The sequence below is a fragment of the Podarcis muralis genome, chromosome 3, assembly GCF_964188315.1.
Source record: "Podarcis muralis chromosome 3, rPodMur119.hap1.1, whole genome shotgun sequence".
Taxonomy (NCBI): Eukaryota; Metazoa; Chordata; class Lepidosauria; order Squamata; family Lacertidae; genus Podarcis; species Podarcis muralis.
Genome location: NC_135657.1, coordinates 1,280,491 through 1,306,700, shown reverse-complemented (window position 1 = coordinate 1,306,700; position 26,210 = coordinate 1,280,491). Strand labels below are relative to the sequence as shown.

Here is a 26,210-nt window from a genome sequence, read left to right as displayed (position 1 = left end):
TAAATAAAATACTTAATAGTGAGGAAGACTTGAGCATTTGCTTAACTGCACAGTTGAAATCAGCTTTTAAGACAGCCTCAATTCTGGCAGTGCTGTGTGTTTGGCACAAATAACCTTTTTGTGGAGGATGAAACTTCACTGCTCTTTTCTGAAACAGACCGCAGTTGGCTTTTCTCTCACTTTGACCTCTCTCCACAGAAAAAGGTCATGCTAAACATGTTTTTAGACACGTTAATGGCTGACCCGCCGCCCCAGTGCCTTGTGTGGCTACCTCTCCTGCACAGACTTGCCCACGTCGAAAATGGTGAGTGGATCTCTGTTTGCAGGACTCTGCTTCTGCTGAGGAGCACTGCAGCCCGGGGGCTCACTATGGCAAGCGTGGGATAATAGTAGTAGTAGTAGTAGTAATAATAATAATAATAATAATTTTTATTTATACCCAGCCCTCCTTGGCCAGAGCTGGGCTCAGGGCGGCTAACACCAGTAAAATTACAGTAAAAACATAAGGGGGGGAACCTATTTAAAATACAGGTTAAAATGCAATTTAAAATGCAGCCTCATTTTAAAAGTAGCCCATAGATCAAAAGCATAAGGGGAGGGAAACATAAGGGTCAGACTGAGTCCAAGCCAAAGGCCAGGCGGAACAGCTCTGTCTTGCAGGCCCTGCGGAAAGATGTCAAGTCCCGCAGGGCTCTGGTCTCTTGGGACAGAGCGTTCCACCAAGTTGGGGCCAGTGCTGAAAAGGCCCTGGCCCTGGTTGAGACCAATCTAACCATCTTGTGACTTGGGACCTCCAAAGTGTTGTCATTTGTGGACCTTAAGGTCCTCCGCGGGGCAGACCAGGAGAGGTGGTGATGTGGGATGTAGAGACCTGTGTCTTCTGTGCCGGAGAGCTCAACTTCCTGAGGTTCCCCAAATATGGGTCATCAGGTGCCCCTCCACATCAGAACCTAAGAGGAGCCCTGCAGGGCCAGACCCAAGGCCTCTTTGCTCCACAACCCGGGTCTCCCAGGTCCTAGTCCAACGCTAACCACTATACCACACTGCCTCTAGGTGTGCCTCAGGCTTCCCCTAGGCATCTGGTTGGCCACAGAGAGAACTGGATACTGGACTAGATAGGACTGGCAGGGCCGGATTTAGGTTGGATGAGGCCCTAAGCTACTGAAGGTAATGGGGCCCTTGATATGTCCAGCTGTCCTTTGCCAACAACAAATGGTCGCTGTTTTTTGTGTTGAATATATGCTATATGGTAATTGATGGACCTCATAGGTATCTAAAGCCATTTGCACATAACAAAATAGGAGCCTACACAACACAAAACCCTCTTGCTGTATGTAGGTTTTATTTTATTAGTTTTTTATCTTACATTTTGGAAATATAAGATATTTTCCTTTTAAAAAATTTGGGGCCCCAAGAGAGTGGGGCCCTAAGCTAGACCTTGTTTAGCTTATGCGTAAATCCGGTACTGGACACTGGCCTGATCCAGCAGGCTCTTCATACCTGCCACACATCCACACAAATTGCCGCCTGTCCCAACTGTCTTCCAAGTTACAGCCTGTTTATAGCTTTACCATCTCTGCTCAGCCCCACCCTGACATCTATTTCTTGGTGCAATGGAGTGTCAGGAGGGGATTTTAGATAGCAAATCAGGAACTATCTAGAGAGGTCCTGGAGGAAAGATCTAGGTGCTGCTGCTGTTGCATTTCTTACCCAGACTTCACCCAAAGGTCCCACGATGTTGTAAAATTACAATAAAAAAATTAGTTTAAAAAACCATTTAAAAAGGGAAGAATAGGGTGGGTCCAGAAGTGCCAAGCTGCCCCCAAGATTCAGGGGCCCCAGTGCACAGCGTGTGTGCATGATGGAGAAGGCTGAGCACTCTGGAGTAGCCAGACACTGGACCTGTGCCACAGAATGCATGGCGCATGCAGGGCTGCCTCAACATGGAGCAGCGCTGAGCCCCTTAAACCCAATACTGAGGGGGCCGAGGTACCTCCAGCCCCCTAGTGTAGGCATGCCTGGGCAGATCCTAATATTTTCTTCGGTTTCTGAGACGAGGGTAAGGATGCCAGTGCCTGTTTACCAGGCTGGCAGGCAGCCACGCACCCCAATTAGCGCACGCCTGTTTGACGTGTGGGGAATGCTAGGAGTTTGTCCTTTTGCGGAGGGGCGTGTGGGGTGTGCCTCGTTCAGGACGAAGCCTCCTGCTGCTCCGGAGGCGCTTCTGACTCCTCTTCCTCCTCTTCCCCCTCCCAGTCTTCCATCCTGTGGAGTGTTCTTACTGTCGCTGTGAGAGCATGATGGGTTTCCGCTACCGATGCCAGCAGTGCCACAACTACCAGCTCTGTCAAAACTGCTTTTGGCGCGGCCACGCAAGCGGCCCTCACAGCAACCAGCATCAGATGAAGGAGCACTCCTCTTGGGTAAGCCTCTTGCTCAGGCGCATTGCTTTTCTGCCATGGGCGCGTTTGGGGCTGCGGGTTCTCTATCGTGCAGCGCCAGAGGTCAGTCCATCATGGGAAGGCCAGTAGCCTGTCGGTCCTGCAGGGACCAGTGTGGAATGGCCACAGGTCCTCTTCTAAGGACACCTGCGTGGTCTGTTTTTGACACCACTGATCCTGCCTGTGTCTCTGAAGATCGATCTGTTGTCATCAAAGCTCGCCTTTATTTGTCCAGATGACCTGGGAGCCCAGCAGTGAACACCCATGTTCTCTATATCAGCACAGAGCCTATTAGCCACTCAGGGGCCTCTTGCAGGAGCCCAGCAAGTCATGCAGTGTCTCTTGGGTCGGGGAGGGTAAGCTCCTGAATCCCAGAGAGAGAGAGAGAGAGAGAGAGAGATGGGGGGGGGGGCGGGATCTTGAGAACAGGATTGTTTGGCTTGGCTTTGGAAGAAACAGCAAAGTAGGAAACGCAGCAGGCAGGGTTGGGGAGAGAATGTGCTTGAATGGTCTTTGGTGCAAAACCACTTCTGGTGCTCCATAACAGAGACCTAGGGCTGCACTGCTGCTGCTGCCAGGGTTATATTTGCTTGCTACACAGACAGAGGCTCTGTTTCTGAAACTTGATGCCTTTTAAAATGGAAAATAAGTGTTTTGGGCTAGGAATTCTTTCCTAATTTCAAGGAGTCTATTCTGGATTCATAGCCATTGACAGGCATCTCTCTCTCTAAATCTTTAATGGATACAGGAAAGTGTTAGAATAAGGTGTTTTTTTATGGGGATTAAAAATGATGTCTGCTGATTCAGGAGAGAGGCTACTATTTCTCAAAGACAATTCTCCACTTGAGCAAGGACTTCGGGGTGGTGCTGTGGTCTAAACCACTGAGCCTCTTGAGCTTGCCGATCGGAAGGTCGGTGGTTTAAATCCTCATGACAGGTGAGCTCCCGTTGCTCTGTCCCAGCTCCTGCCAACCTAGCAGTTCGAAAGCACACAGACAAATAGATACCGCTGCGGCAGGAAGGTAAATGGCATTTCCGTGTGCTCTGGTTTCCGTCACGGTGTCCTGTTGCGCCAGAAGCGGTTTAGTCCTGCTGGCCACATGACCCGGAAAGCTGTCTGTGGACAAACGCCGGCTCCCTTGGCCTGAAAGCGAGATGAGCACCGCAACCCCAGAGTCGTCTGCGACTGGACTTAACCATCCAGGGGTCCTTTACCTTTACCTCAGGGGTTTGTTAGCAACCTGATCATTTTCTGACCTTTGTAGATCAGTAAAAGTCATTCTGACTCTCTGAAGTCCTCCACTCTTGCTCACTTCCTGGGTGCTGGAAGGATAGGGGGCTGCAGCTCAACCTTAAAAACTTGACATGACTGTCTATTAAGTGGAACTTTGTGAGATGCATGAGACGGGCTGGAAATGAAATGGGTATTTATTGGTGCTGGAGGAGACTCTTGAGAGTCCCATGGACTGCCAGAAGATCCAACCTCTCCATTCTGAAGGAAATCAGCCCTGAGTGCTCACTGGAAGGACAGATCCTGAAGCTGAGGCTCCAAGACTTTGGCCACCTCATGAGAAGAGAAGACTCCCTGGAAAAGACCCTGATGTTGGGAAAGATGGAGGGCAGAAGGAGAAGGGGACGACAGAGGACGAGATGGTGGGACAGTGTTCTCGAAGCTACCAGCATGAGTCTGACCAAACTGCGGGAGGCAGTGGAAGACAGGAGGGCCTGGCGTGCTCTGGTCCAGGGGGTCACCAAGAGTGTGACCTAAGAATGGAAATTCCTTAAGAATGAATTCTAAAATGCTAAATGCTAAAACGAAAAAGCAGACAAACAGATCCCTCTGTTTTGCATCAAGTCAGCGTATTGCACCTGACTCAGCACTCGGGAGAGGCTGGATGTGTGCGCATGTGCATACGCTCACGCGTGCACACTAAGGATGCTGCAGTGAGGGCAAGAGATCAGGGAATTCCCCTTGATGAGTGTCTTTCCGCTGACACAACTCTGCATGCAAACCAGTATGTATCAGTTACGGTTAGCTGAGCATAAAATGGGTTTAATGCGCAGTACCTGGATTGAGACTCTCCATCATGCACGGCCCAAAGGAAGATGCCATCATAATTTCTGTGGGTGTGATGGAAATCCACAATATCTCTCTCCTCGGTTCACCTAAGACAGCACCTGAAGAAGACATGCCCAGTTTTGTGGCACCATGCTTCACAACAGATGCTGACAGTTTTGCGAGAGCTCGGCTTTCTAAAGAGAGAAGCACAGCCGGAAAAGGGCTATATTTGGAAAATGTTCAACAGTTAAGGAAACAAAAGGTTAAGGACCCCTGACAGTTAAGTCCAGTCGCAAATGACTCTGGGGTTGCGGCGCTCATCTCGCTTTACTGGCCGAGGGAGCCAACATTTGTCCGCAGAGTTTTTCTCATTCATGTGGCCAGCATGACTAAGCCGCTTCTGGTGAAACCATAGCAGTGCACAGAAACGCCGTTTACTTTCCCGCCGGAGTGGTACCTATTTATCTACTTGCACTTTGATGTGCTTTCGAACTCCTAGGTTGGCAGAAGCTGGGACCGAACAACGGGAGCTCACCCCGTAGCGGGGATTTGAACCGCCGACCTTCCGATCAGCAAGGGTGTGAGAATGAAACACTGAACTGGCACCATGCAGGTTTCCTTAGGGAGGGCAGAAGTTGCAACCTTGAGGTGCAGCCACAGAGATGCACCCCACTCTGGTGTGAGCATTAAATGCCCGTTTGCAGATAGTAAACTCAGTCCTTTACAGCAGAATGCATCAATTAAGTAATTAAAGGCATTCTGCAACATTATGCAATGTGAGAATGAGACATTACAGTACTGACATCTGGTAGCACCTGCAGAAAAGGGTCTCTGGAGGAACGTCTGTGGCAAGCATCTCAGCCAAAGGACATCTTGCTAATCCAGAACCTCTTCCAAATTAATTGAGAGTCGGTCTGCATATACTTCTCTCCTGTGCCAGTATAAAGCATTTTCCTCACTGTATTGCACTCTTGGAAATGGTGTTCCTAAATTTTTTAGGAAGATGTGAAGTTTCTCCAGCAGAGGGCAGGGTCTGCTCATGTTCTCGTGCCAGAAATCCCGTCTTCACCTTGGGGTGGAATTTTTCACTTGTTAAGGCAGAAAGCAAAGCAGCCGGGGATGTGTTTAGTGACCTCCTCCATTCTCTCACCAGCTTCTCTGCACAGATTATTTTTTAACCTTGGCTACAGCCTGTTTCTTTGACAGGGCAGAGCAAGGGGCTCTCAGCACAAATGCATGCATAGAGGACAAGCAAGCAAAAGCACTTTTTATGGGTCATGGGCCTCTCCTTTATTTATTTCACCAGAGTTTATTAAATGAGCTTTAGAATATAGCGTACAACTGCCCCCCCCCAAAAAAATAATATATGCTCTAGGCTCATAAAGTGACTTAGTTGAATTCAGCCCAATCATTATCATCTGCCTCTAAATAATGTATTGCTAACCATATTATTTTTTATTCAGTTTATATCCTGCCCTTCCTCCCTAAGGCAGCCCAGGGCAGCAAACACACAAATGGTAAAACATCTTAAAAACAAATGGTCTGGACCGAATGGTCAGGGGTCCCTTTACCTTTTAAGGGACGTGGGTGGCGCCACAGAGCCTAGGGCTTGCCGATCAGAAGGTCGGCGGTTCGAATCCCCGCGACAGGGTGAGCTCCCATTGCTCGGTCCCTGCTCCTGCCAACCTAGCAGTTTGGAAGCACATCAAAGTGCAAGTAGAGAAATAGGCACCGCTCCGGCGGGAAGGTAAACGGCGTTTCCGTGCGCTGCTCTGTTTCGCCAGAAGCGGCTTAGTCATGCTGGCCACATGACCCGGAAGCTGTACGCCGGCTCCCTCGGCCAGTAAAGCAAGATGAGCGCCGCAACCCCAGAGTCGGTCACGACTGGAACATATGGTCAGGGGTCCCTTTACCTTTTAACCATATTATTTTTTATTCAGTTTATATCCTGCCCTTCCCCACTAAGGCAGCCCAGGGCAACAAACACACAAATGGTAAAACATCTTAAAAACAATTCCAGTGCAGACGCAGACTGGGATAAAGATCTTCATTTTTAAAGTATTTCTTTACATGCATGACATTATATATTTATGTCTTGCTTTCCCTCCATTTTACCTATGTTAACAGCTCTGTGAAGTGGGCTAAGCTAAGCTAATATATGAATAGTACACCCATATACACTTAAGCAGCAGTTCTTGTTAGGATATAGTTCCGTTCCACCTTAAAAGGGTACAGGCATGACTGTTGTGTGTCACCTGCCTGTTTACTTCCAGCGCTTGCTGGGAACTTCCATTTGTATATAGCTGTTGCTTTGCTGCTGTTTTGCTGGACACAAAGGGAAGCAGACATGTTTTTTCCTTTGTTCCTGCTGCTGAATAAAACGCTGTAAAATACTGCTTACACATGGCTCTGTCCGCCTCTTCTGCTGTGAGAAGATTTACACACACTGCTGATAGAGCGCGCACGGGTCTCTAAACGTATCTGAGGCTCGTGTCGCCGACTGTTGCTGTTCCAAGGGAGACCGGCGATCGTCCGGCTGCCAGCCGGTGGCTGGAGCCAGCTGGGGGCCTGCCTGATGCCCCCGTCTCCCCGGCAGTATCCCAACAGTTCTTGCCAATAGACTGGGTGGTGGGAGAGAGCCCCCCAACCCACATGCTGCATGCCGGGGCTCCCTGCCTGTTGTTTCAGAGAGAGAGAGCTGCCTAGAGAACAAGCAAGCAGCTGGCCAGTGCCCCTAGAACCCCCCCACCTGCAGGGCCTCTGTCTTTGCAGGTGCAAGCTGTTTAGTAGCCCTCCTCTGTTCCACAGTGCACCCAGGAAACATAACAGAGTGTTCTCAGCCTGTCCTGACTGAAGTTGTGGAGAAAGAGAGCCGGTTAGGATCAGAGCATGGGTGACATTTGCCCCCAAACTCCTGTTCGCTGCCTCTTGACAGCAGTCCCGGTAAAGATTCAGCCTGGGAAGTATCTCGACTCCAAAGGCTTGTTGGGAGAGGAAGAGCTTCAGGAGGTTCAGATGAGGCAGCAGGCGGTGTCTGCCCAGCATTCAAGGGAGAAGGAATTCCAGAGGGCAGGAGCCACAACACTAAAAGTCCATAATGTATTTTTAATCTTTTGTTGGAAGCTGCCCAGTGTGGCTGGGGAAACCCAGCCAAGTAGGCAGGGTATAAATATATTATTATTATTATTATTATTATTATTATTATTATTATTATTAATCACACACAACAATCACCTTGTAAGAAAAACAGCTCCTGCCTCCACCATCAGCTCTACCATGCTAAAGTGTGGTGAACTGCTTTTGAAACGTAGGTTCCTGCACTGCAGAGGGTTGGACTAGATGACTCTTGGGGTCCCTTCAAACTCTGCAATTCTATATTCATATGTGCTAAAAGAAAAGCCCGTCTTTGTTCGCCAGCTGAAAGTACGTACTGGCAGTTCCCTGTGGTCTTTTAAGACTATAATTTAGAAGATATTAGGTAATGTAAAACTGAGAGAATCTAAATAAGATTTGCAACATTTTGGACACCATGCCATTATTTATTTTTAAAAAACAAAAAGCAGACATACGCTGGGAAGTGCAGTTTTGGCATAATGGTTAGCGCTGAAGCTTTCAGTAGTTCTTAATGCCTGAACATGAAATGACACACTTTATCCTGTTAATAGTGCTGAATCATAAGAGCGTGATCATATAATAATAAAACAAAGAATAACGAAGACTTAAAACCGAAGACAAATGCAACATTTAAATTACTGAGCATCAAAGAAAGGAAAAGAAGGCTTAAGAAATGAAACGGTCCCGTTAGCTGACTTCAACTTGCTCTGCTCCAGAAACCTCCTAGCTGAACAAGCGGCAAGAACATCCAGCACGCATAGCTAGTAAGATTATCCTCTCAAAACCTTGCTTTTTGAAAAAACCAAAACTGCTTTTGCTGGCAGGAGCACTGATTCTTTCACAGAATAACGCCAGCCGTGCAGGTTAGCATGTTACTGGAGCCCTCAAGAAGTGTTGCTTTGTCCCAGATCCTCGGCACGTGCTGTGCTGCCATCATCTCCAAAGAGCTTTTTCTAGCGACTTCAGTGGCACCTAAGAAATCCATGTGGGAAAATGAGCGCTTGACTTTCGCCTTTGGAAAGAGAAATCAGTGCGTCAAAATAACTTGTGTGTATTTTCTTGACCAGGTTCTCTGGGTATAGAAGCTTGAGCTGTTGGTTACCCAGACGTCCTTCTGGTTGGTCCCAGTGACTGGGAGAGGGGTGGGTGAGTGAGTGCCTGTGCTTTTTTGGCGCCCGCTTTCCTGGTTCCTTGTTGGTTCCCCCAGTTCCATCTGCCGCTCTCCCTTTCTCTTAAGTCAGTACATGGTTCTTGCCTTCCTCCTGCCTTGAAGGGCTTAGAGGTGCCATGTCTCCTGAAGGAGGGCAAGCCACCAGAGGGACTTCTTGTGAATGGCTTTGCTCTGCCCCGGCCACTTTCCCACTGAGCATTTGCCGCCCTACATTTCAGAACATTTTTGTGGGTTCACAAGCACACTCTGCCCATGCCCTACCATAGCAGGCAAAGATTCTTCAACATCAACTTCGTTGGACTGCTCATGTTGCTCGGATGCCTGATGGTCGTTTTCCAAAGCAACTACTCTATTCCCAGCTTAAGAATGGAAAGCGAAATAACCGGTGGACAACAAAAGAGGTTTAAAGATGCTCTCAAAACCACTCTTTAAAAAATGTAGTATAAGCACTGATAACTGGGAAACACTGGCCTGTGAGCGATCCAATTGGAGAACTGGACCTTTTACCTTTTACCAAAGATGTCACAGACTTTGAAGACGCTCGAACTCAGGATACAAGGGAGAAACAAGCTAAAAGGAAGACACGTTTGGCAAACCCCTCACCGTGATCAACTGCTGTCCGGAAACCAATGTCCCCACTGTAGAAGGACGTGTGGATCCAGAATTGGCCTCCACAGTCACTTATGGACTCACTGTTAAGACCGTGTTCAGGGAAGACCATCTTACTCGGCTACGATGAATTGCCAAAGAAGATGACCATAGCAGGCAAACAAGTCTCCCTGCCTGAGCTGGAGGCCTGGTGTTGAGGGATCCCTGGGGTGATGGTTGAGGTTGGATCTCAGCTTCTGCACCGAGGTCACCCAGTCCAGGGACTTCATGGCTGCCATTATCACCACAAGTCTGTCCCAGTGTGTATATGCATGTGAGCAGAACATGCTCTTGACTTTGTCTCGTTGACTCACCAGCAAGATGGTGAATATGAAAGGGGTAGAATTAACATGAACATGAAGCTGAGGCTCCAATCCTTTGGCCACCTCATGAGAAGAGAAGACTCCCTGGAAAAGACCCTGATGATGAGGAGAAGGGGACAACAGAGGACGAGATGGTGGGACAGTGTCCTCGAAGCTACGAACATGAGTTTGACCAAACTGCGGGAGGCAGTGGAAGACAGGAGGGCCTGGCATGCTCTGGTCCAGGGGGTCACGAAGAGGCGGACACGACTAAATGACTAAACAACAACAACAAGAATTAACTTCTATCCCATTGTCACGGTCAGATCATTTCCTGTTGAGGTCGAGACCTTCAGCAGCCATTTCCCTCTGCAGGAGTACTGGAGGGGGGGGGGGACCTGTTATTTAACAGTCCCCTCCTGGAGGCGGACGGATTCCAGAAAGCTCTGGGGAATTTTCCTCCTGGCGTGGCTGATGCTTCTGTTGAAGCTGTGCTCACTCTGTGGGATGTGGAGATGACCTGGGCAGTTGACAGCAGTCGTGATGCCCTGATGCCCAGTTCAGCTCCCTGGTGGGCACCTCTGCTGAGGGCAGTGGAGCCAAAGAGGTGGCAGCTGGAACAGAAGGTGTAGGAAGACCCTTGCGGAGTCCCACCAACTCCCACATTTCTTTGACAGTTTTCTAATTCCTTATATATACTACTTGCTGGTCGCTGACAGCCAAATTAATTATCGCCCTGGCTTTCACATCTCCTTTCGACCAAGCATTAGTCATAGGGTCAGGGGGGTCATCAGTCACATAGGTCCACATTTCTCGAGAGGTCAAAAGCACCTCCACCCGAAGCGACCATAAACTACAGTTCTCATCTGTCAGCTGTGGAAACGTCAGAGCTTTCTCAGCTTCTGGAACCCGGTCGACCATTCTGGAACTCTTCCAGACCCACAGAACTACGCTAACAGGAGAAGGAGTTTTCAAACCTTTCTCAAAGTCCAAAAATGTGCAGTCATCTACTCAGCAGCTGGGCCCATAACCAAAGATGTTGGCTATTTGCAGATTAGTTGCGCTGCAGAAGGCGTGCTGGGGAGACCACACATTCAAGAAACGCAAAAGTAACTTTTGCTTGGTTTAATAACAAATAACAAAAACAAAAACTCCTTTTACACTAAATTACATTATATCAATAAGTGTAACCCTTGCTGCTCTTTATATACCATACCCAACAGCTTAATTAACATAACTTAACAGCACCTGCTATATTGCTTCACAGCTGTAAAACTAGGTCATGTTATTTGCTCTGGCCTTTAAAGACGTACACATCTTGTGAAACAATCATGAAACCTAAAATTTAAAGAAACCATTCAACAGGAACGCCTGTGGGGACCTCTTCTGTGGGGGCAAAGAGGGAGCTCTTTTCTGGGGTTGAGGCCTCCTGGCGTTGCAGACAAGGTGCTTGGCGCAGCCCAGCCCATCACCGATCCGATGGACCTTCGCCTCTCTAGCCTTATTGCCTCTAATAAAGAGAAGGTTCCTGGCTGGGTCCAGGAGTCTGCAAATTCCTCCTTGTTAGAGGGTCTGATGCCAACAGTCTCAAAGTGTGAACCAGTTTATATTAAAAAGCTCTAACCCAATAGGTCTCTCCAGATGTTTCCATGGGTCTGGGGAGGTTGTCTCAATTGATTGTTGCTTCTCACATGTGAAGGGATCTTTTTAGCGCTTTTAGGGCTTCTGCCTCCCCTCAGACCTTGGCTCCAGCTCCCTCCCTCCCTCCCATCCATCCATCTAGTCCTTGTCAAGGACACATCCTCTTAAAACCTTTGAGTATGGCAACGGGAACGAGCACCTTGCGACAAGGTCACACCTGCAGGCCCTGCTCATCTTTCCAACCACAAGGTTAGGAAAATCGCAGTAGAGATGGCGTAAGTGCCTCTCGTGCAGTGAAACCACAAGCTGGTGCCTGCAATCTGTGCCAGGCAAGGGCTTGTGGGCTTCTCTGACTGTGGTTAGAAAAACCAGTGACAAGAAGATGCTGGTTTCTCTGATGCGAAATTGAGGGACTTTTGATTCTGGCACACTCTGCTGCGCATTGCAGGGGGTAAGACTAGATGGCCCTTGGGGTCCCTTCCAACTCTGCAGTTCCATGATCCTATGAGTGAAATGTAAGCTGGCATCTTGTCCCTACAAGGCCTTGATGCCCTGGAGACAAGGCAGTTGCAACAAGCCTATGGACTCTTGCACCATGCATAATATTAAACCCAGCAGTGATGATCTATTAAATTTATATACCGCCCTTCGTCCAAAGATTGCAGAGTTGTTTGCAGCATAAAAGCACAAAATGCGTAGCATAGTAACAAAACAAAAATACGTCCATCCCCCGCAGCCAAAGGCCCGGTTGAAGAGGAATGTTTTCACCTGGAGCCTAAAGACATATAATGTTGGCTCCAGAAGACCACAAAGAAGGGCCTCGGATGACCATCACAGGGTCCGGGTCGGTTCACATGGGGAGAGATGGTCCTTGAGGTATTTAAGGCTTTACAGGTCAAAACTGGCCCTTTGAGTTGAGCCCAGAAGCTAATTGGCAGCCAGTGCAATTGGGTTGGGGTGATGGGCAGGGTGGGAGAGAGCCTGGCCCCAGCCCCCCTTTGGACACCTGGCATTGTTTGGGGGCTGCCTGGGGCTTGTGCCTGGAGAGCCCTGCATCCTGGGAGGCTGGAGCACAGCTCCTCTTCAGCTCTGCGCTGTGCTGCACCGATTGCTTTGCTGTGCTAATTCCCATTTCTGTGTTTAATTCTCTCTCTGAAAAAACAACAACCAGAAATCGCCTGCCAAGAAGCTGAGCCATGCCATTAGCAAATCTCTTGGTTGTGTACCCAGTCGAGAGCCTCCTCACCCCGTGTACCCGGAGCAGCCAGAGAAGCCCCTTGACCTGGCCCACACAGGGTGAGTATCTCTTCCGTTCCGCGCCAATGTCTCCTCTCGCTCTGCCTCCCTTTGTACGCCTGGCGCCTGGGTTCTGGAAGGGCGGCCAAGAGAAAGGCAGAGAGGAAGGGTCTCTGGCCGAACAGGCTATCTGTACGAGGAGCCTTGAGAGTCATTTTGTTGATCCTCTTGGAGCGGATTCTCGTTGTCTGGTCCTCGCCGTTGTGCTGTGGATGGAAAGATGCTCAGCTCTGAGACCTCCTTCTATAGCATCGCAAGCGCTTGCAAAAGATTGGCTGACTGCAGCCTTCCCTGGTGTGCTGCCCTCCCGAACAGCCATAGGATGCCCAGGCTGATGGCAGTTGTGGTCCAGAGTGCCTGTAGGGGGGCCGTTTGGAGGAGGCTGTCCTGTCTCTAGAGGCAGAACTGTGGCAGGTGTGTGCGTGTCTGTGTTCCAAATGACTGGTTCTGCGTTTGGCCTTGCTGGTATCCTTGAAGCAGCTTGTGGGGAGGTAATACCAGCGTCCGGTTAGTCACTTTTTTAGCAGTTACTGGGTGAGCAGAACCTGGAATCCTAGAATTGTAGAGTCAGAAGGGACCCTGAGGTTCATCTAGTCCAGCCCCTTGCAATGCAGGAATCTGTAATCCTACTCTGGTCCAATTGCCAGGAACATTATGTCGTTGAATGTTATTGAACTTGTGCGCTCGCCAGATTTAATCCAGAAAGTGGCATCACAGGTGTTAAATCGGAAAAGGTCTGTGGGGGCCTCTTGCTGCAGGGGCAGTGATGGCCTGGAAGAGAAATCACAGGTGACCTTGGTTTTCTCAGGGTGGGCTTGGTTGAGGAGGTGGCTCTCTCGCGGTTGTGTGGTATAATGTTCTGCAAACAGATTGGAATGTATACTGAATAAGCAGCCAACATTGTATGACCTCCCTGCAAACATTCTGCAAATTAATCAGGGTGAACGCTCAGGAAAGAGGTCTCAACCTCAGTACCCAATTATAGGCTGATAATTTCATCTCCAAATATTGGGGAGGGGGTGCTACTATCCCCTTATTCTATCTTCCTTTCTCCCATTCCCCCACTGGGCCTCATTGCCGCTAGCAGAAGGCTGCGCCACCCTGTGCTGTGTTGGGAGGTGTGTGACGGCGCATGACACGTGCATGATGTCTTGGGGGCAACCTGGCACCTGTGCAGCCGGCAGCAGTCCCAGGGTGGAGAGTCGGAAGAGGCAGAATGTGTTTGTTGCATTTTACTACGCCTTGTTCTCATCTGATGTTGGGCACAGTGTGCTATGGAAAGGTTGCTTACAGATAAGCTGGTGATGGCATCTTGCATTCTGTGTCTGTCTCTGCCGCCTCCCTGAGGCTCTCCCCACCCGCTTGCTGCTTGTCTTCAGAGTGGGAAGGAGTGCAGAAGAGACAGCCTTTTGCCCAGGTCTCAGTGACTTCCTCTGAGCAGTTTTCCAGGAAGCCTGGAGCAGGCAGAGAGGGGGTTTGCATTGGGGTTTTGCATTGGACTGGAAGGGTGTTGGCAGGGGGATATAGTTCTTTGATTTAGGTAGCCCCCCAAAGGTGTCTGCTTGTTGGAACAGCCCTTTCTAAAATCCAGTTAAGCGCTCCATGGTTTTCAGGGTAGGGTCCTAAGAGACCAGGAGAAAGAGGGTTTGCTTCCTGGAGAATTCCTAGCTTGACACTTATTCCCAGGGGTGTCTTGGCATGCCTGTGTCAAGAGCAAGCTCCTTGGCTTCAGTTGTTTCCTAGGTCTGTTTTAAAGCACAGGGACAGAGTCCCTTTACCAGCCAGATGGATGGGGTATAAATAAATCTATTTATTGTTGTTGTTGTTGTTGTTGTTGTTGTTGTTGTTGTTTATTATTACTACTACTACTATACCACCTTCCCATATTGGCAGGGGCGGCAGATAGGTGGAGTTCCTGTAGCAAACATAAGCAATATCTTGCTCCCTGTTGCCCGTCTGGTCCTTCCCCCCCCCCACTGCCCCCCCCCAGAATACATTTTGCCACTGCCCATGTGACCCTGGCAACACAGAACTCCTACCAAAATACTGCTGAAGCTCAGCCCTTGTATTCAAGCAACCTGCATGCTTTATATATGAGCAGTTTTGCATAAATCGAGCATCGTATTAGAGGGGGGGGGGTGTATATGTGTATATGTGTGTGTGTGTGTGTGTGTATATATATATATATATATATATATATATATATATATGCTGCAACCTTAACCTAAACATTAGGATGTAGAAGTTAGCAAATGAACAGAAATTAGATTTGGTCTTTCCTGGTAATTCTGATTTGCTAATGGAACAGATGAATCTGTGCCAGCGAGACCACGTGGCAGCCTTAATCGCTGCCTTTCCCCTAAGTCGTTTCACTTTTGAAAATTTGGAAGGGCGGATTTGGAACGGTGGGGTTGCTGTTTGCTGCACCACTGCCTGTTGGGAAGGTTTAGCTGGTTTGTTTATTTATCACCTTCCACACATGTCTCAGGGGACGCGGGTGGCGCTGTGGGTAAAAGCCTCAGCGCCTAGGGCTTGCCGATCGAAAGGTCGGCGGTTCGAATCCCCGCGGCGGGGTGCGCTCCCGTTGCTCGGTCCCAGCGCCTGCCAACCTAGCAGTTCGAAAGCACCTCCGGGTGCAAGTAGATAAATAGGGACCACTTACTAGCGGGAAGGTAAACGGCGTTTCCGTGTGCGGCTCTGGCTCGCCAGAGCAGCGATGTCACGCTGGCCACGTGACCCGGAAGTGTCTCCGGACAGCGCTGGCCCCCGGCCTCTTGAGTGAGATGGGCGCACAACCCCAGAGTCTGTCAAGACTGGCCCGTATGGGCAGGGGTACCTTTACCTTTTACCTTTTACACATGTCTCAATGTACAAAATGCAATAAGAAAATAAAAACAGGAAACAAAAGCTGATGAATTTTGAAAGCAATGCAAAGCAGGCACCTAGTGCAAATTCTGCAAAGCAAGGAGTGAGGTGCTGGGGGCATTTTGCCCCAGCTGCAGCCTCAAGGGGAGCCCCACATAGAGCGCATTACAGTAATCCAATGCTGAGGTTACCAAGCTATCCTGGCTAGCTACAGTGGTGCCTCGCAAGACGAAATTAATTCGTTCTGCGAGTTTTTTCGTCTTGCGAATTTTTCGTCTTGCGAAGCACGGTTTCAAAAGAAGTTTTGGAAAAGCTTCAAAAATCACCAAAGTCTTCAAAAACCTCAAAAAAGGCTACCACACTGCGTGCAACTGCACCTCTTCAAGCAATGCACCCTGGGTATTAACGGTTTTAAGAAAAAGGAAACAAACTTGCAAGAGGTTTTCGTCTTGCAAAGCAAGCCCATAGGGAAATTCGTCTTGCGAAGCAACTCAAAATACCAAAAACCCTTTCGTCTTGCGAGTTTTTCGTCTTGTGAGGCATTCGTCTTGCGGGGCACCACTGTATTCATTTCTGCGTATTTGGTAGAACAGAGGCAAAGCCTCTGGACCAAAGACGACCGTGAAACCTGTGTGTGTTTGCCTGGAAGCAGATCTCGCTGAGTTGAATGGGCCTTGCTCCCAGGAAAGTCTGTAGAAATCTCTGCAGTCTCAGTGGGACCACAGGCCGTTTGGGGCTGGCCCCAGGTGAGAGAGGTGTTTCCGGTGGGCGGCCACGGATGCATTTCAGAAGAAAGAAAATTGTTTTGCAATTAAACTTGCTACTCAAATTGCACCGTGTAATTTCTTCCCCTGGATTGCTGTTTACCATAAAGCTTCAAGCATTAATTCTGGGAGGAAAAGAAAATTAAAAGGAGCGGGCAATTTTGACATTAAAGCAACGCTCCAAATTGTGAGGACTCCCGAGTACGAAGCAGTAATTTGGGAAAGCGATTAGCACACAAACGTTTTCCTTCTGGTGCAGCGTCTTGTTCTGGCTGATGCGTATTAGGCCCCGAATGGATTTGTGTAATGATCGCAAAGCAAATCCAGCCATGACGGATGGCTGCAGGTAAGTTCTCCTCCTCTCTGCCTCACCAGCCAGTTCCTGCCAGGAAGCAAAATGGCATCTCCTTCCACAGCACGGAGGGGAGGCAGGAAGTGGGCAGAGAGAAGCCGGCAAGGAGGGCTGGCGGAGAATCAGACACGGGAGTCTGTAGAGCTGGTCCCTGCCATGCCTGGCTCCACAGGCACACAGAGGGAACACACCGGTAGCCAAGGCGGCTGCAGAATTATTGATTCTTTCCACCCCACCTTTCGGTCCGTAAGGCACCAAAGGCAGCAGATAAATTCTCACCACCACACAGCCAGTGAAGCATACCAGATGCAGGACATCTTGCAGGATAAAGCTTTTTTTTATTTTTAATATTATTTATTACTTTTACGACAATTTAAACACTACAGGGGGAAAAACAACAAAAAAAACCCCAAAAAAACAATACAGTACAAAGACAAAACAAGACAAAGCAGAAACAATTTAAAAACACATCGAAAAAAAGAAAAAAAATTCAATATCTTATCTTTCTTTCACATATTTCCACGACCTCCTCACACCTCCCTTTTTGTATTCCACTTCTATTAATTATTTCAGCAATTCCTTTCCATCTTCCCCTATTTTCTATCCTATAATTATTTTAACACATTTTAACCTTATTTTTTCCTTTAATATTCTATTAATCTATTTATACTTAATTCCTTATAACATTTCTACTAAAGCCATATCACTTCATTCCAACATTCTTCTAACATTCATTAATTTTACAATGTTTCTGTAAATAGTCTTTAAACTTTTTCCAGTCTTCTTCCACCGACTCTTCTCCCTGGTCTCGGATTCTGCCAGTCATTTCCGCCAGTTCCATATAGTCCATCAACTTCATCTGCCATTCTTCCCGGGTGGGTAAATCTTGTGTCTTCCATCTTGCAGGATAAAGCTAAAGAAAAATGCAAAGGTGCCCGGGATAGATTTGCTTGTTCTCAGTCCCCCTTGTTCAGCAGAGGGACGGCACTCCTGGTATCGTCTCCTTTTCAGCTTCTCTGCAATCCTCGGAGACGGGTTAGACCAGCTTCCTAGCTGGACATGACTGTCCCATTTTTGACTGTCCTGTGTTGCAGCCACTGGCTCGCCACTTTTTAAAAGCATTAATACCAACGCTGACCTTTTATTTCCCGTCCTCCTAAGAGAAAGCTCAGCATGAAGCTTCATGTTTGTTCTAGAGTTTGCATGCTTTTTTTAAAAAAAAATCTCTAATAAGATCTCGTGTAGACTTTACGGTGTAATTGCAGAGCCTTACAGTTCAGAACCCTGAACTGCATTTGGGTCAGGAAAAACAGCTCACCCTTTTCGTTTTGTAATAAACGAAAATCTGCCCTTATTCCCTTATGGGGGGACACAAGAGCCCTCATAGAGTCCTTTGTAGGTTCTCCATCAGTTGGAGATAAATAGCAGAGGCCAAGCAGAGAATATTGAGAAGCAAAGCAGCTCATAAGCCTGATCTTTATTGAACTGTTGCAACAGGGTGCTCCCCTCACACGCAGGAGAAGGAGGAGGACCAAGAACCAAGGTGTGCCCACCCTTATATAGACATTTCAAATTGCCCGCCTTGGAGCCCATGACCACCCCCAGACACATCATACCTACATCACAGAAGAGGCGGTCTACAACAGAAATCTGAGTGCATTGTTTACCTCCTGTCTGGCAAGTTACCTGTTAATGGTTACTTGATTGGATACCCTGGGGAGCCTGGCCAGTCTTTTGTAATGATAAATACTTAGTTCCTGGGCCAGGTCACAGGCTCACACCCTATTCCTATCTTAAATGTTCCCTTAAGACAGGTTTTGTGAAGGAAAAGACAATGGGGAGGCTTTTCCATTTTCCTTTGACCTTGCAGAGAAAACACCTGGCCCGCCTGGGAGTCAAAATGGCTCCATGGCTGCTCTCCTGTGCAGCTTCAGACATGTGGCCTATATATCTATGTACATGTTTGCTTGGTACATTTATAAACCTGTATTATATACATAAGACCTTAATTTATTTATTTCAGTTTCCTTCCGACTCTTTCCCTCTTGCTGTCACTGTTCTTTGTGGGTTTCGCCCCTCCCTCCCTTTTGGATAAGATGCAGGCAAGATAAGGGGATAACCAGAACAACTTTTCTAGATCAGGCCAACGATCCATCTGGCTTCATGGCCTCTTTGGCTGTGGCCCCCAGGATGGAGGTAGCTGCTGCCCCTTGTTTTTCTCTAGCGCTGGCTTTGAATCAATGGGCATCGCTTTCTAAAATGCTCTTTCTGCCCCAGCTCAGAGTGTGGTGTTGATCATGCCAAGGTTGCAGGTTTGATCCTGCATATTCTTGCATTGCTGGGGGTTGGGCTAGATGATCCTCAGGGTCCCTACAATTTTATTTATGATTTGTGACTCCTGAGTGGTGGCTTTTACAACACGTAAAGTTACAGTGGCATATAAACAGCAATATAAACCCGTCAACTGGGAATGCCAAACATAGGCGCCTGATAGCAAAAGCTTTGCTGGGACAAAATGGCTTTTAATGGCTCATTGGAAGCCGTGGGCAGAGCATGTCTGCTCCTCCTCCACAATGAGAAGGCCCCTCGCTTGCCCACCCTGCTCAAATGTGCTGTCACCCGAGGGGGATCTCCTGGGATCCCCTGGCTAACGTCCAAAGAACGAAGAAGAGCCTGGTGGATCAGGCCGTGGACCCTCCACTCCGGCATCCTCTTCTCACAGTCGCCAACCAGGTGCCCCCACAGGGATACCCATAGGCAGGATCTGAGCGCATGAACCCTCTCCCCTCCTGGGGTTTCCAGCAACCGGGATTCAGAAGCCGGGCTGTCGCTGACTGTGGAGGCAGAGTGGAGCCATCACGACTCGTGTCCACCAGGAACCGTATTCTCCTCCATGAGTTTGTGCAATCCTTGTCTGAAGCTGTCTTGGTTGGTGCAGAACCCATGCAGAGCCTCCCCTTCGTGAAATTGCCCCCTTCGTTTCAGAGTCATCCTGTAATGTAGCCCTGAAGGATAGCTCAGCCGGTAGAGCACGAGACTCTGAATCTTAGAGGCAAGGGTTTGAGTCCCAGGTTGGGTGAAAGATCCCTGCATTGCAGGGGTTGGACTAGATGGCCCCTGTGTGGCCCCATCCAAGTCCCTGTCTGGCTGTGATACATCGAGGCAGCCTTCCCCAACCTTCCACCCTCCAACCTGCTGCAACTGCAGCTGCCAAATGGCTTGACTTTTGGGGAGGCTGTGGAATCTGCCTGGCTTTTGCGCCTGCAAACAGGGGCTTCCTTAGCTCTGGGACCTGAGATTTGGGGGCCCTTTTTTGTTCATCTGTGGAGCTGGCAAGCCTGAAGCTGGGCTCTGCCCACAGGCAAGGCTAGGCTACCATTCTGCCCTGCCCAGTGCAAATGTTGGCCCCTCTGAACGCTCTGCCTTGCCTCGCTTTGGCCTCTCCATCCTGGGACCAGCCCAGTCACAATTCCTGCAGGACCAGCTTGCGTTTTGAGTTTGCTTTTCAAAATTGGGGTGAGTGTGTCTCCCCAGGGGATGCTGTCTTTGCGTGTGACTGTCCTCCTTCCACCCGGCGCCTGCTGGCTCTCCCTGCTTCCTTCCCCTTCCTTCTCCTCCTCCTCCTCCAGGCCCCAAGGGTGCGTTTCTTTCGAGAAGCTTCTCTGCTGTCAAGGAAATCTGGCTTTTGAAAACGAAGCGGTTTCTTTTTTGCTGGCATTGCAGTTATCTGCTGTGCCCTTTTTCAGAAAAGGGGAACTCCTGTATTGCCTGGCGAAGATTCTGGTTGTGACGGGGATGGGGGAGTCAGCAATAAAATAAAATAAAATAGAACAACCCAGAACCCAGTGGCAGCTCAGTAGCAGCAGTGTAACCGTGTGCCTTATGAATTCTCCAGCGGAAGAAGGAGCTGTCCAGGCTGATGAGATGCTTGAAAGTGGAGATGCAGGGAGGCAAGGAGGCAGCTTAAAATAGATGCTGCCTCTGGCTGGAGCCAGGTAGCGGGGAGGAGGTCCTGGTGCCTCTCTCACCTTGAGCAGCTGGAGGTGCAGGTGAGTGTACACCTGCCTCTCCGGGAGGCCTTCCTGGGGGGTACCTGCTCTTCCCCAAGAGACAGAGAGGGAGCCAGTGGCTGGCAGGCAGGAGATCCTCACGTGACACGTCTGTTTCCTTAGAGACAACGGAGGAGGGAGGAGGAGGGCTGGGCCACGGCTGCTGCCCTCTTTGGAAGCCTCTTTGGCAAAGGAAGGCAGAGGCACTTGCTCTCCAGCAGGGAAGGTTTGCTGTCTTTGCTTCTCTTTCTCTCTCTCTCTCTCTCTCTCTCTCTCTCTCTCTCTCTCCTTTAGGGCTTTTGCATGCACTTGTTCGGGGCGCTGCAGGGAGCCCTTTCCCTGGCCGAGCGAACTTCTCAGAACCCGGCGGATGAAAAGAAACAACACTTTCCAGCAGTTCTTTGTGGTTCTTTGTTATGGGGTGGGAGGGTGTTGTAGGCGCAAAGGACGAGGCAGCTTTCTGGCGCTCCCTCGCCTGGTGCCTTTGAAGGAGGCTCCTTCGACAGCAGGGCAAGGGGCAGCTGCTTCCTGGGCGGCTGTCGTTCTCCAGACCTCCTTGAGATGCTTTGAGAGCAAAGGTCCTTTGCGAAGTGGCCTCTCTAGCAGGAAGGGTTCGGGGTGCCGGGCGGGAGGAGAGACATCGGAAACTGCGGCCGTGCAAGTTCAGGGGCCGACAAAAGAACTCCTGGAGCCGGAGGGTGGCTAGATTTATCTTAACGTTTGCCATTGATCTCTGAAGAATTGCTCGAGCGATGACATCTAAACACTCCTCTGTGATGCCTTTTTCTGTACCAGACCCTCTCATGCATGAAAGCTCTTCTTCTCTCTCCACCCCTGAACTATGTTTTCCCCCCTCCCCAGAAAAAAATGTGAGCATTTTATAAAGCTGACTGAGAAGTTTTAGCACCAGAACACGCTGTTTTGAGCGGCGTTGTTCTAATTAATGTCGATTAGCATTTGCTGTTTTTTGATGCTCCCTTTTCAGATTGGATTTCTGCTCTTTTTATAATTGGGAGCCAAAGTCTCCCAGCCGCCCTTTTCCGATGAAATATAGCTAGTCTGGTGAGTTCCATCAAAAGGGAGGCTGACATATGTGACTCTCAAAACGGCTTTTGCTCTGTTCCCTAAAGATGGATGGATGGAGAGCCTCTGTCCAGGCTGAGTGGCAGGAGGCCGTGATCCAGGCCCTTTAGGGTGGAGCAGGGAATCTGCGCTCTCCTCCTGGCGGATGGCTTGGATAAGGGGCAGCAGCCTTCTCCCTCCCTGATATTACAGGGGGGGGGGTCCACAGCCATGTCTCTCTCTCCTCCCCCCTCCCCTTCAGCTGTGCTAACAGAAGTTTTGGGAAAGGAATGAATCTGGGGAAACAGCCACTATGACACCTTGGGAGTCCAGGGCACCAAGGTGGTTTCCAAATTTGACCCAAGTTTTATATGTTTGTTACCTGATTTAGGGCACAGTTGCCCCTCTTCTAGTCCAACCCCGCAATGCAGGTGCTCAGCCTGGGAGTCATTTTGGACTCACAGCTCTCCATGGAGGCGCAGGTCAATTCTGTGTCCAGGGCGGCTGTCTCCCAGCTCCATCTGGTACACAGGATGAGACCCTCCCTGCCCGCTGACTGTCTGGCCAGAGTGGTGCAAGCTCTGGTTATCTCCCACTTCGACTACCGCAATGCGCTCTACGAGGGGGCTACCTTTGAAGGTGACCCGGAAACTACAACTAATCCAGATTGCGGCAGCCAGACTGGGGACTTGGACCACATAACACCAGTCTTGAAAGACCCACATTGGCTCCTAGTACGTTTCCGAGCACAATTCAAAGTGTTGGTGCTGACCTTGAAAGCCCTAAACGCCCTCAGCCCAGTAGACCTGAAGGAGTGTCTCCACCCTCATCGTTCAGCCCAGACACTGAGGTCCAGCACCAAGGGCCTTCTGGCGGTTCCCTCTCTGCGAGAAGCCAAATTAAGATAAGATAAACTGTATTCGCATTAGCTAACGGCCATAGCAACATAAAACAAGCAATATATACAAATAAAATATGTACAAATAAAAAAATAAAAATAAAGAGAAGCCAAGTTACAGGGAACCAGGCAGAGGGCCTTCTTGGTACAGTGGTGCCCCGCAAGACGAACGCCTCGCAAGACGGAAAACCCGCTAGACGAAAGGGTTTTCCGTTTTGGAGGCGCTTCGCAAAACAAATTTCCCTATGGGCTTCCTTCGCAAGACGAAAGCCCATAGGGAAATCTCCGGGACAGCGGGGAAGCGCAGCGTGTCTTCCCCACTGTCCTCGGACCTCCTCCGAAGGCTGGCGGCGGGGCGGAGAGACCTCTTCCCGCCGCCAGCCTTCGTTTCTCCGCTATTCCGGACGGCTTTTGAAGGCAGGCGGGGGGGAGCAAAGACTTTCACCCCCTGCCGGCCTTCAGAAGAGGTCCAGGACCTCTTCTGAAGGCCGGGGGGGGGCAAAAGTCTTTGCTCCCCCCTGCCTGCCTTCCCGGGGGCTTTTAAATCGCCCCGGGACAGCGGAGAAGTCCTCCGCTGTCCCGGGGCGATTTTAAAATGCTGGCGGGCGGCAACAGAGGCTTCGCTGCCACCCGCCAGCATTTTAAGATCGCCCCGACAGCGGAGAAGTCCTCCGCTGTCCCGGGGTTTTTTAAAATGCTGGGGGTGGGAAGAAAAGCCCTTGTCCCCCCCCCCCCAGCCTTCAGAAGAGGTTGGGGGACAGACTGTCCCCGGACCTGGTCTGAAGTCGGTTTCCATAGGAACGCATTTATTGATTTTCAATGCATTCCTATGGGAAACCGTGCTTCGCAAGACGAAAAACTCGCAAGAAGAAAAAACTTGCGGAACGAATTAATTTCGTCTTGCGAGTCACCACTGTAGTGGCGCCCGCCCTGTGGAATGCCTCCCATCAGATGTCAAGGAAATAAACAACTATCTGACTTTTAGAAGACATCTGAAGGCAGCCCTGTTGAGGGAAGCTTTTAACGTTTGATGTTTTATTGTGTTCTTAATATTCTGTTGGGAGCCGCCCAGAGTGGCTGGGGAAACCCAGCCAGTTGCGCGGGGTATAAATTATTGTTATTGTTATTATTAACATTTCACAAGGCCCACATACAGCCTCCCATAACCTGCTGGGTCCCTCTGCAGGGCCACCAACCAGCAGCTCCTCCAGCTCCGCCCAGCCCTCATTCAGCCCTGACCACCCTGTCCAGGGCTTCTTCTCGGAGATCATGACTCGAACCCCCTGCTGCCGTTGCCACCTGGAGGGGCGCTCTTGTGCTACAGCGCAAGGACTATTTGCGGTATCAGAAATTAGAGGGTTTCAGCAGGAAGCCACGTGACATGCTCTGATGGAGAATGAAGCAGTCTGAGTGCCATGGTGCCATCGTGAGTGCAGAACAGAGAGGTGAATTCTTGCTTCCTGGCACTGGGCACTCTCCTGGTCCTGCAGCCAAGGGTTGCATTAGCCTGCATGCGCCTGTTCCACTCCTGTTTGTAAGTGCACCCACATTCGATCTGTTCCCGCCTCCCCTCCCTGGAACGGCATGCTCAGTTTTGCCTCTGCCGCCAGAGCTTTCTGTGTAATTCACGCCCCGACTAATTCAGGAGGGAAATGCCACCGCGTGCTTTGAGAGTGTGGCAACGGGAGGCTCAGAAAGCCTCTGTCGTCTTGCCATCTTCTTGCCTGGTGCTGTTCTGGCCCAGTGAGCAGAGCCACCGGCGGTGAGGGATCCGGCCCAGTTTTGTCCTGTGGAGTCTCTGGGTGTCTCTCACATCTCTGCAAAAGGAAGTTGCCTCTGGAAACGCAAAAGTGCTTGTTTGCCTCCTCTCATCCTTTGAGACAAAAATGAGGTCAGGAGGAGTGCTGCCACCACGGAGCTGGGCAAGAGAAGCTGAAGTGGGAGGAAAAAGGAAAAAAAAACTGGTTTTCCCTCCCCTCCCCACCGAAATTTGCTGCCTCCGGGTTACTAAAAACTGCCCTGAGTGCAGTGTTCTGTGGGCTTTCTTTTCTCTAATCTCTTTCTCTCTCCTCCTTTTCATTTTCTTTTTTTGTGTTAGAAATATCCAGCACCAATTTCTAACCTCTTGGCAGCAGTGTCATCCAACACTGGGTTCTTTGTGTGGGCACCTTTGCTGCCATACCAGGGCAAACTTGAAGTAGGCTTGATAATCTGGACGGACGGACGGAGCTCTTCTGTTCTCTTCTCAAGGCTGCTGCTGGCTGAGGGGTCCTGCTGTTCAGCTCAGTCAAGCAGCCAGTTGCACTCTCATCGAATCATAGAAGGGACCCGAGGGTCATTTAGTCCAACCCCCTAAAATGCAGGAATCTCAACTAAAGCATTCATGACAGATGGCCATCCAACCTCTGCTTTAAAAAGTCCAAGGAAAGAATCTTTGACGGTGTGCTGGGCCCGGGGGTAACCCGTGAAACGCAGTACAGGTCCGGTCCCGAACCCAAAGGTTCTGCTGATAGACAGTCTGACAGGCCAAGGCAGGAATCCAGGCAAGGACAAGTATAGGATCTCAGGCAGGATCTAGCATACAGCAATGTTGCTCCTGCAACCTGGGGCGGGGTCCGACAGCCTTTTACAGTGGTGCCTCGCAAGACGAAATTAATCCGTTCCGCGAGTCTCTTCGTCTTGCGGTTTTTTCGTCTTGCGAAGCACGGCTATTAGCGGCTTAGCGGCTATTAACGGCTTAGCGGCTTTAAGAAAAAGGAAACAAACTCGCAAGAACTCGCAATACGTTTCGTCTTGCGAAGCAAGCCCATAGGGAAATTCGTTTTGCGGAACGACTCAAAAAACGGAAAACCCTTTCGTCTAGCGAGTTTTTTGTCTTGCGAGGCATTCGTCTTGCAGGGCACCACTGTATCTTTGTCAGGGTAGCGGCCGGTCCTGATCCCCCGGCGACTTACCTTCCAGTCTCGCCCGAAGGCGAGCACTCCTCCTGCGAGCACTCAGGTCTCTCCTTCTCTCAGACCTGAGTCTCTGCAGCTCGGGAGACGTCGGTGGGTGACTAGACCCAGAGGCCGCCTCAGCCTCCCCTGACCCAACCGGTAGTGGAGCAGCTGTAAGTGATGGCCCAGCTGGAGGCAACGAGGGAATCCCCGCATCTGGAGCCAAAGCAGGCTCAGGCCCCTGACTCGGCCCAGATGGGGCTTGTTGCAGGGGAACCTGTGCAGACTGGGACTCTTCAGGATCAGGCCCCAGACTTGGTTCAGATGCCGCCTGGGGCAAAGGATCTGGTGCAGACCGAGTCTCCTCTGGTTCCGAGTCCGAGCCCAGGTCCCAGACCATCACAGACAGATTAATCTTTGTACCCTTCCATGGGGCAGAGGCAGGGGCTTAGTGATAAGTGTGTGACACAGCCCCCTTTTGACTATGTTTTCATTTTTATAGGCCCCCATACCAAGTGGAGCAAGGAAATGATTCCTCCACACACCCACACACCCATCCTTCCCTACACCACAGCAGCATTATTTTGCTACAAATTGGAAATTGGAGGCAGC

The 26,210-nt window shown here is 49.9% G+C and overlaps 1 protein-coding gene across 7 annotated transcripts in view; it reads left to right on the top strand.

Moving 5' to 3' along the window:
- DTNB (dystrobrevin beta) overlaps positions 1–26,210 on the top strand; it is a 100,585-nt gene that overhangs the window by 26,124 nt on the left and 48,251 nt on the right. For all 7 annotated transcript variants that reach the window (XM_028725310.2, XM_028725315.2, XM_028725314.2 and 4 more), the window contains exons 7-9: positions 199–304; positions 2,257–2,423; positions 12,548–12,672. In XM_028725310.2, the coding sequence (XP_028581143.2) occupies positions 199–304; positions 2,257–2,423; positions 12,548–12,672 (398 nt within the window). The remainder of the gene's footprint in view (positions 1–198; positions 305–2,256; positions 2,424–12,547; positions 12,673–26,210) is intronic.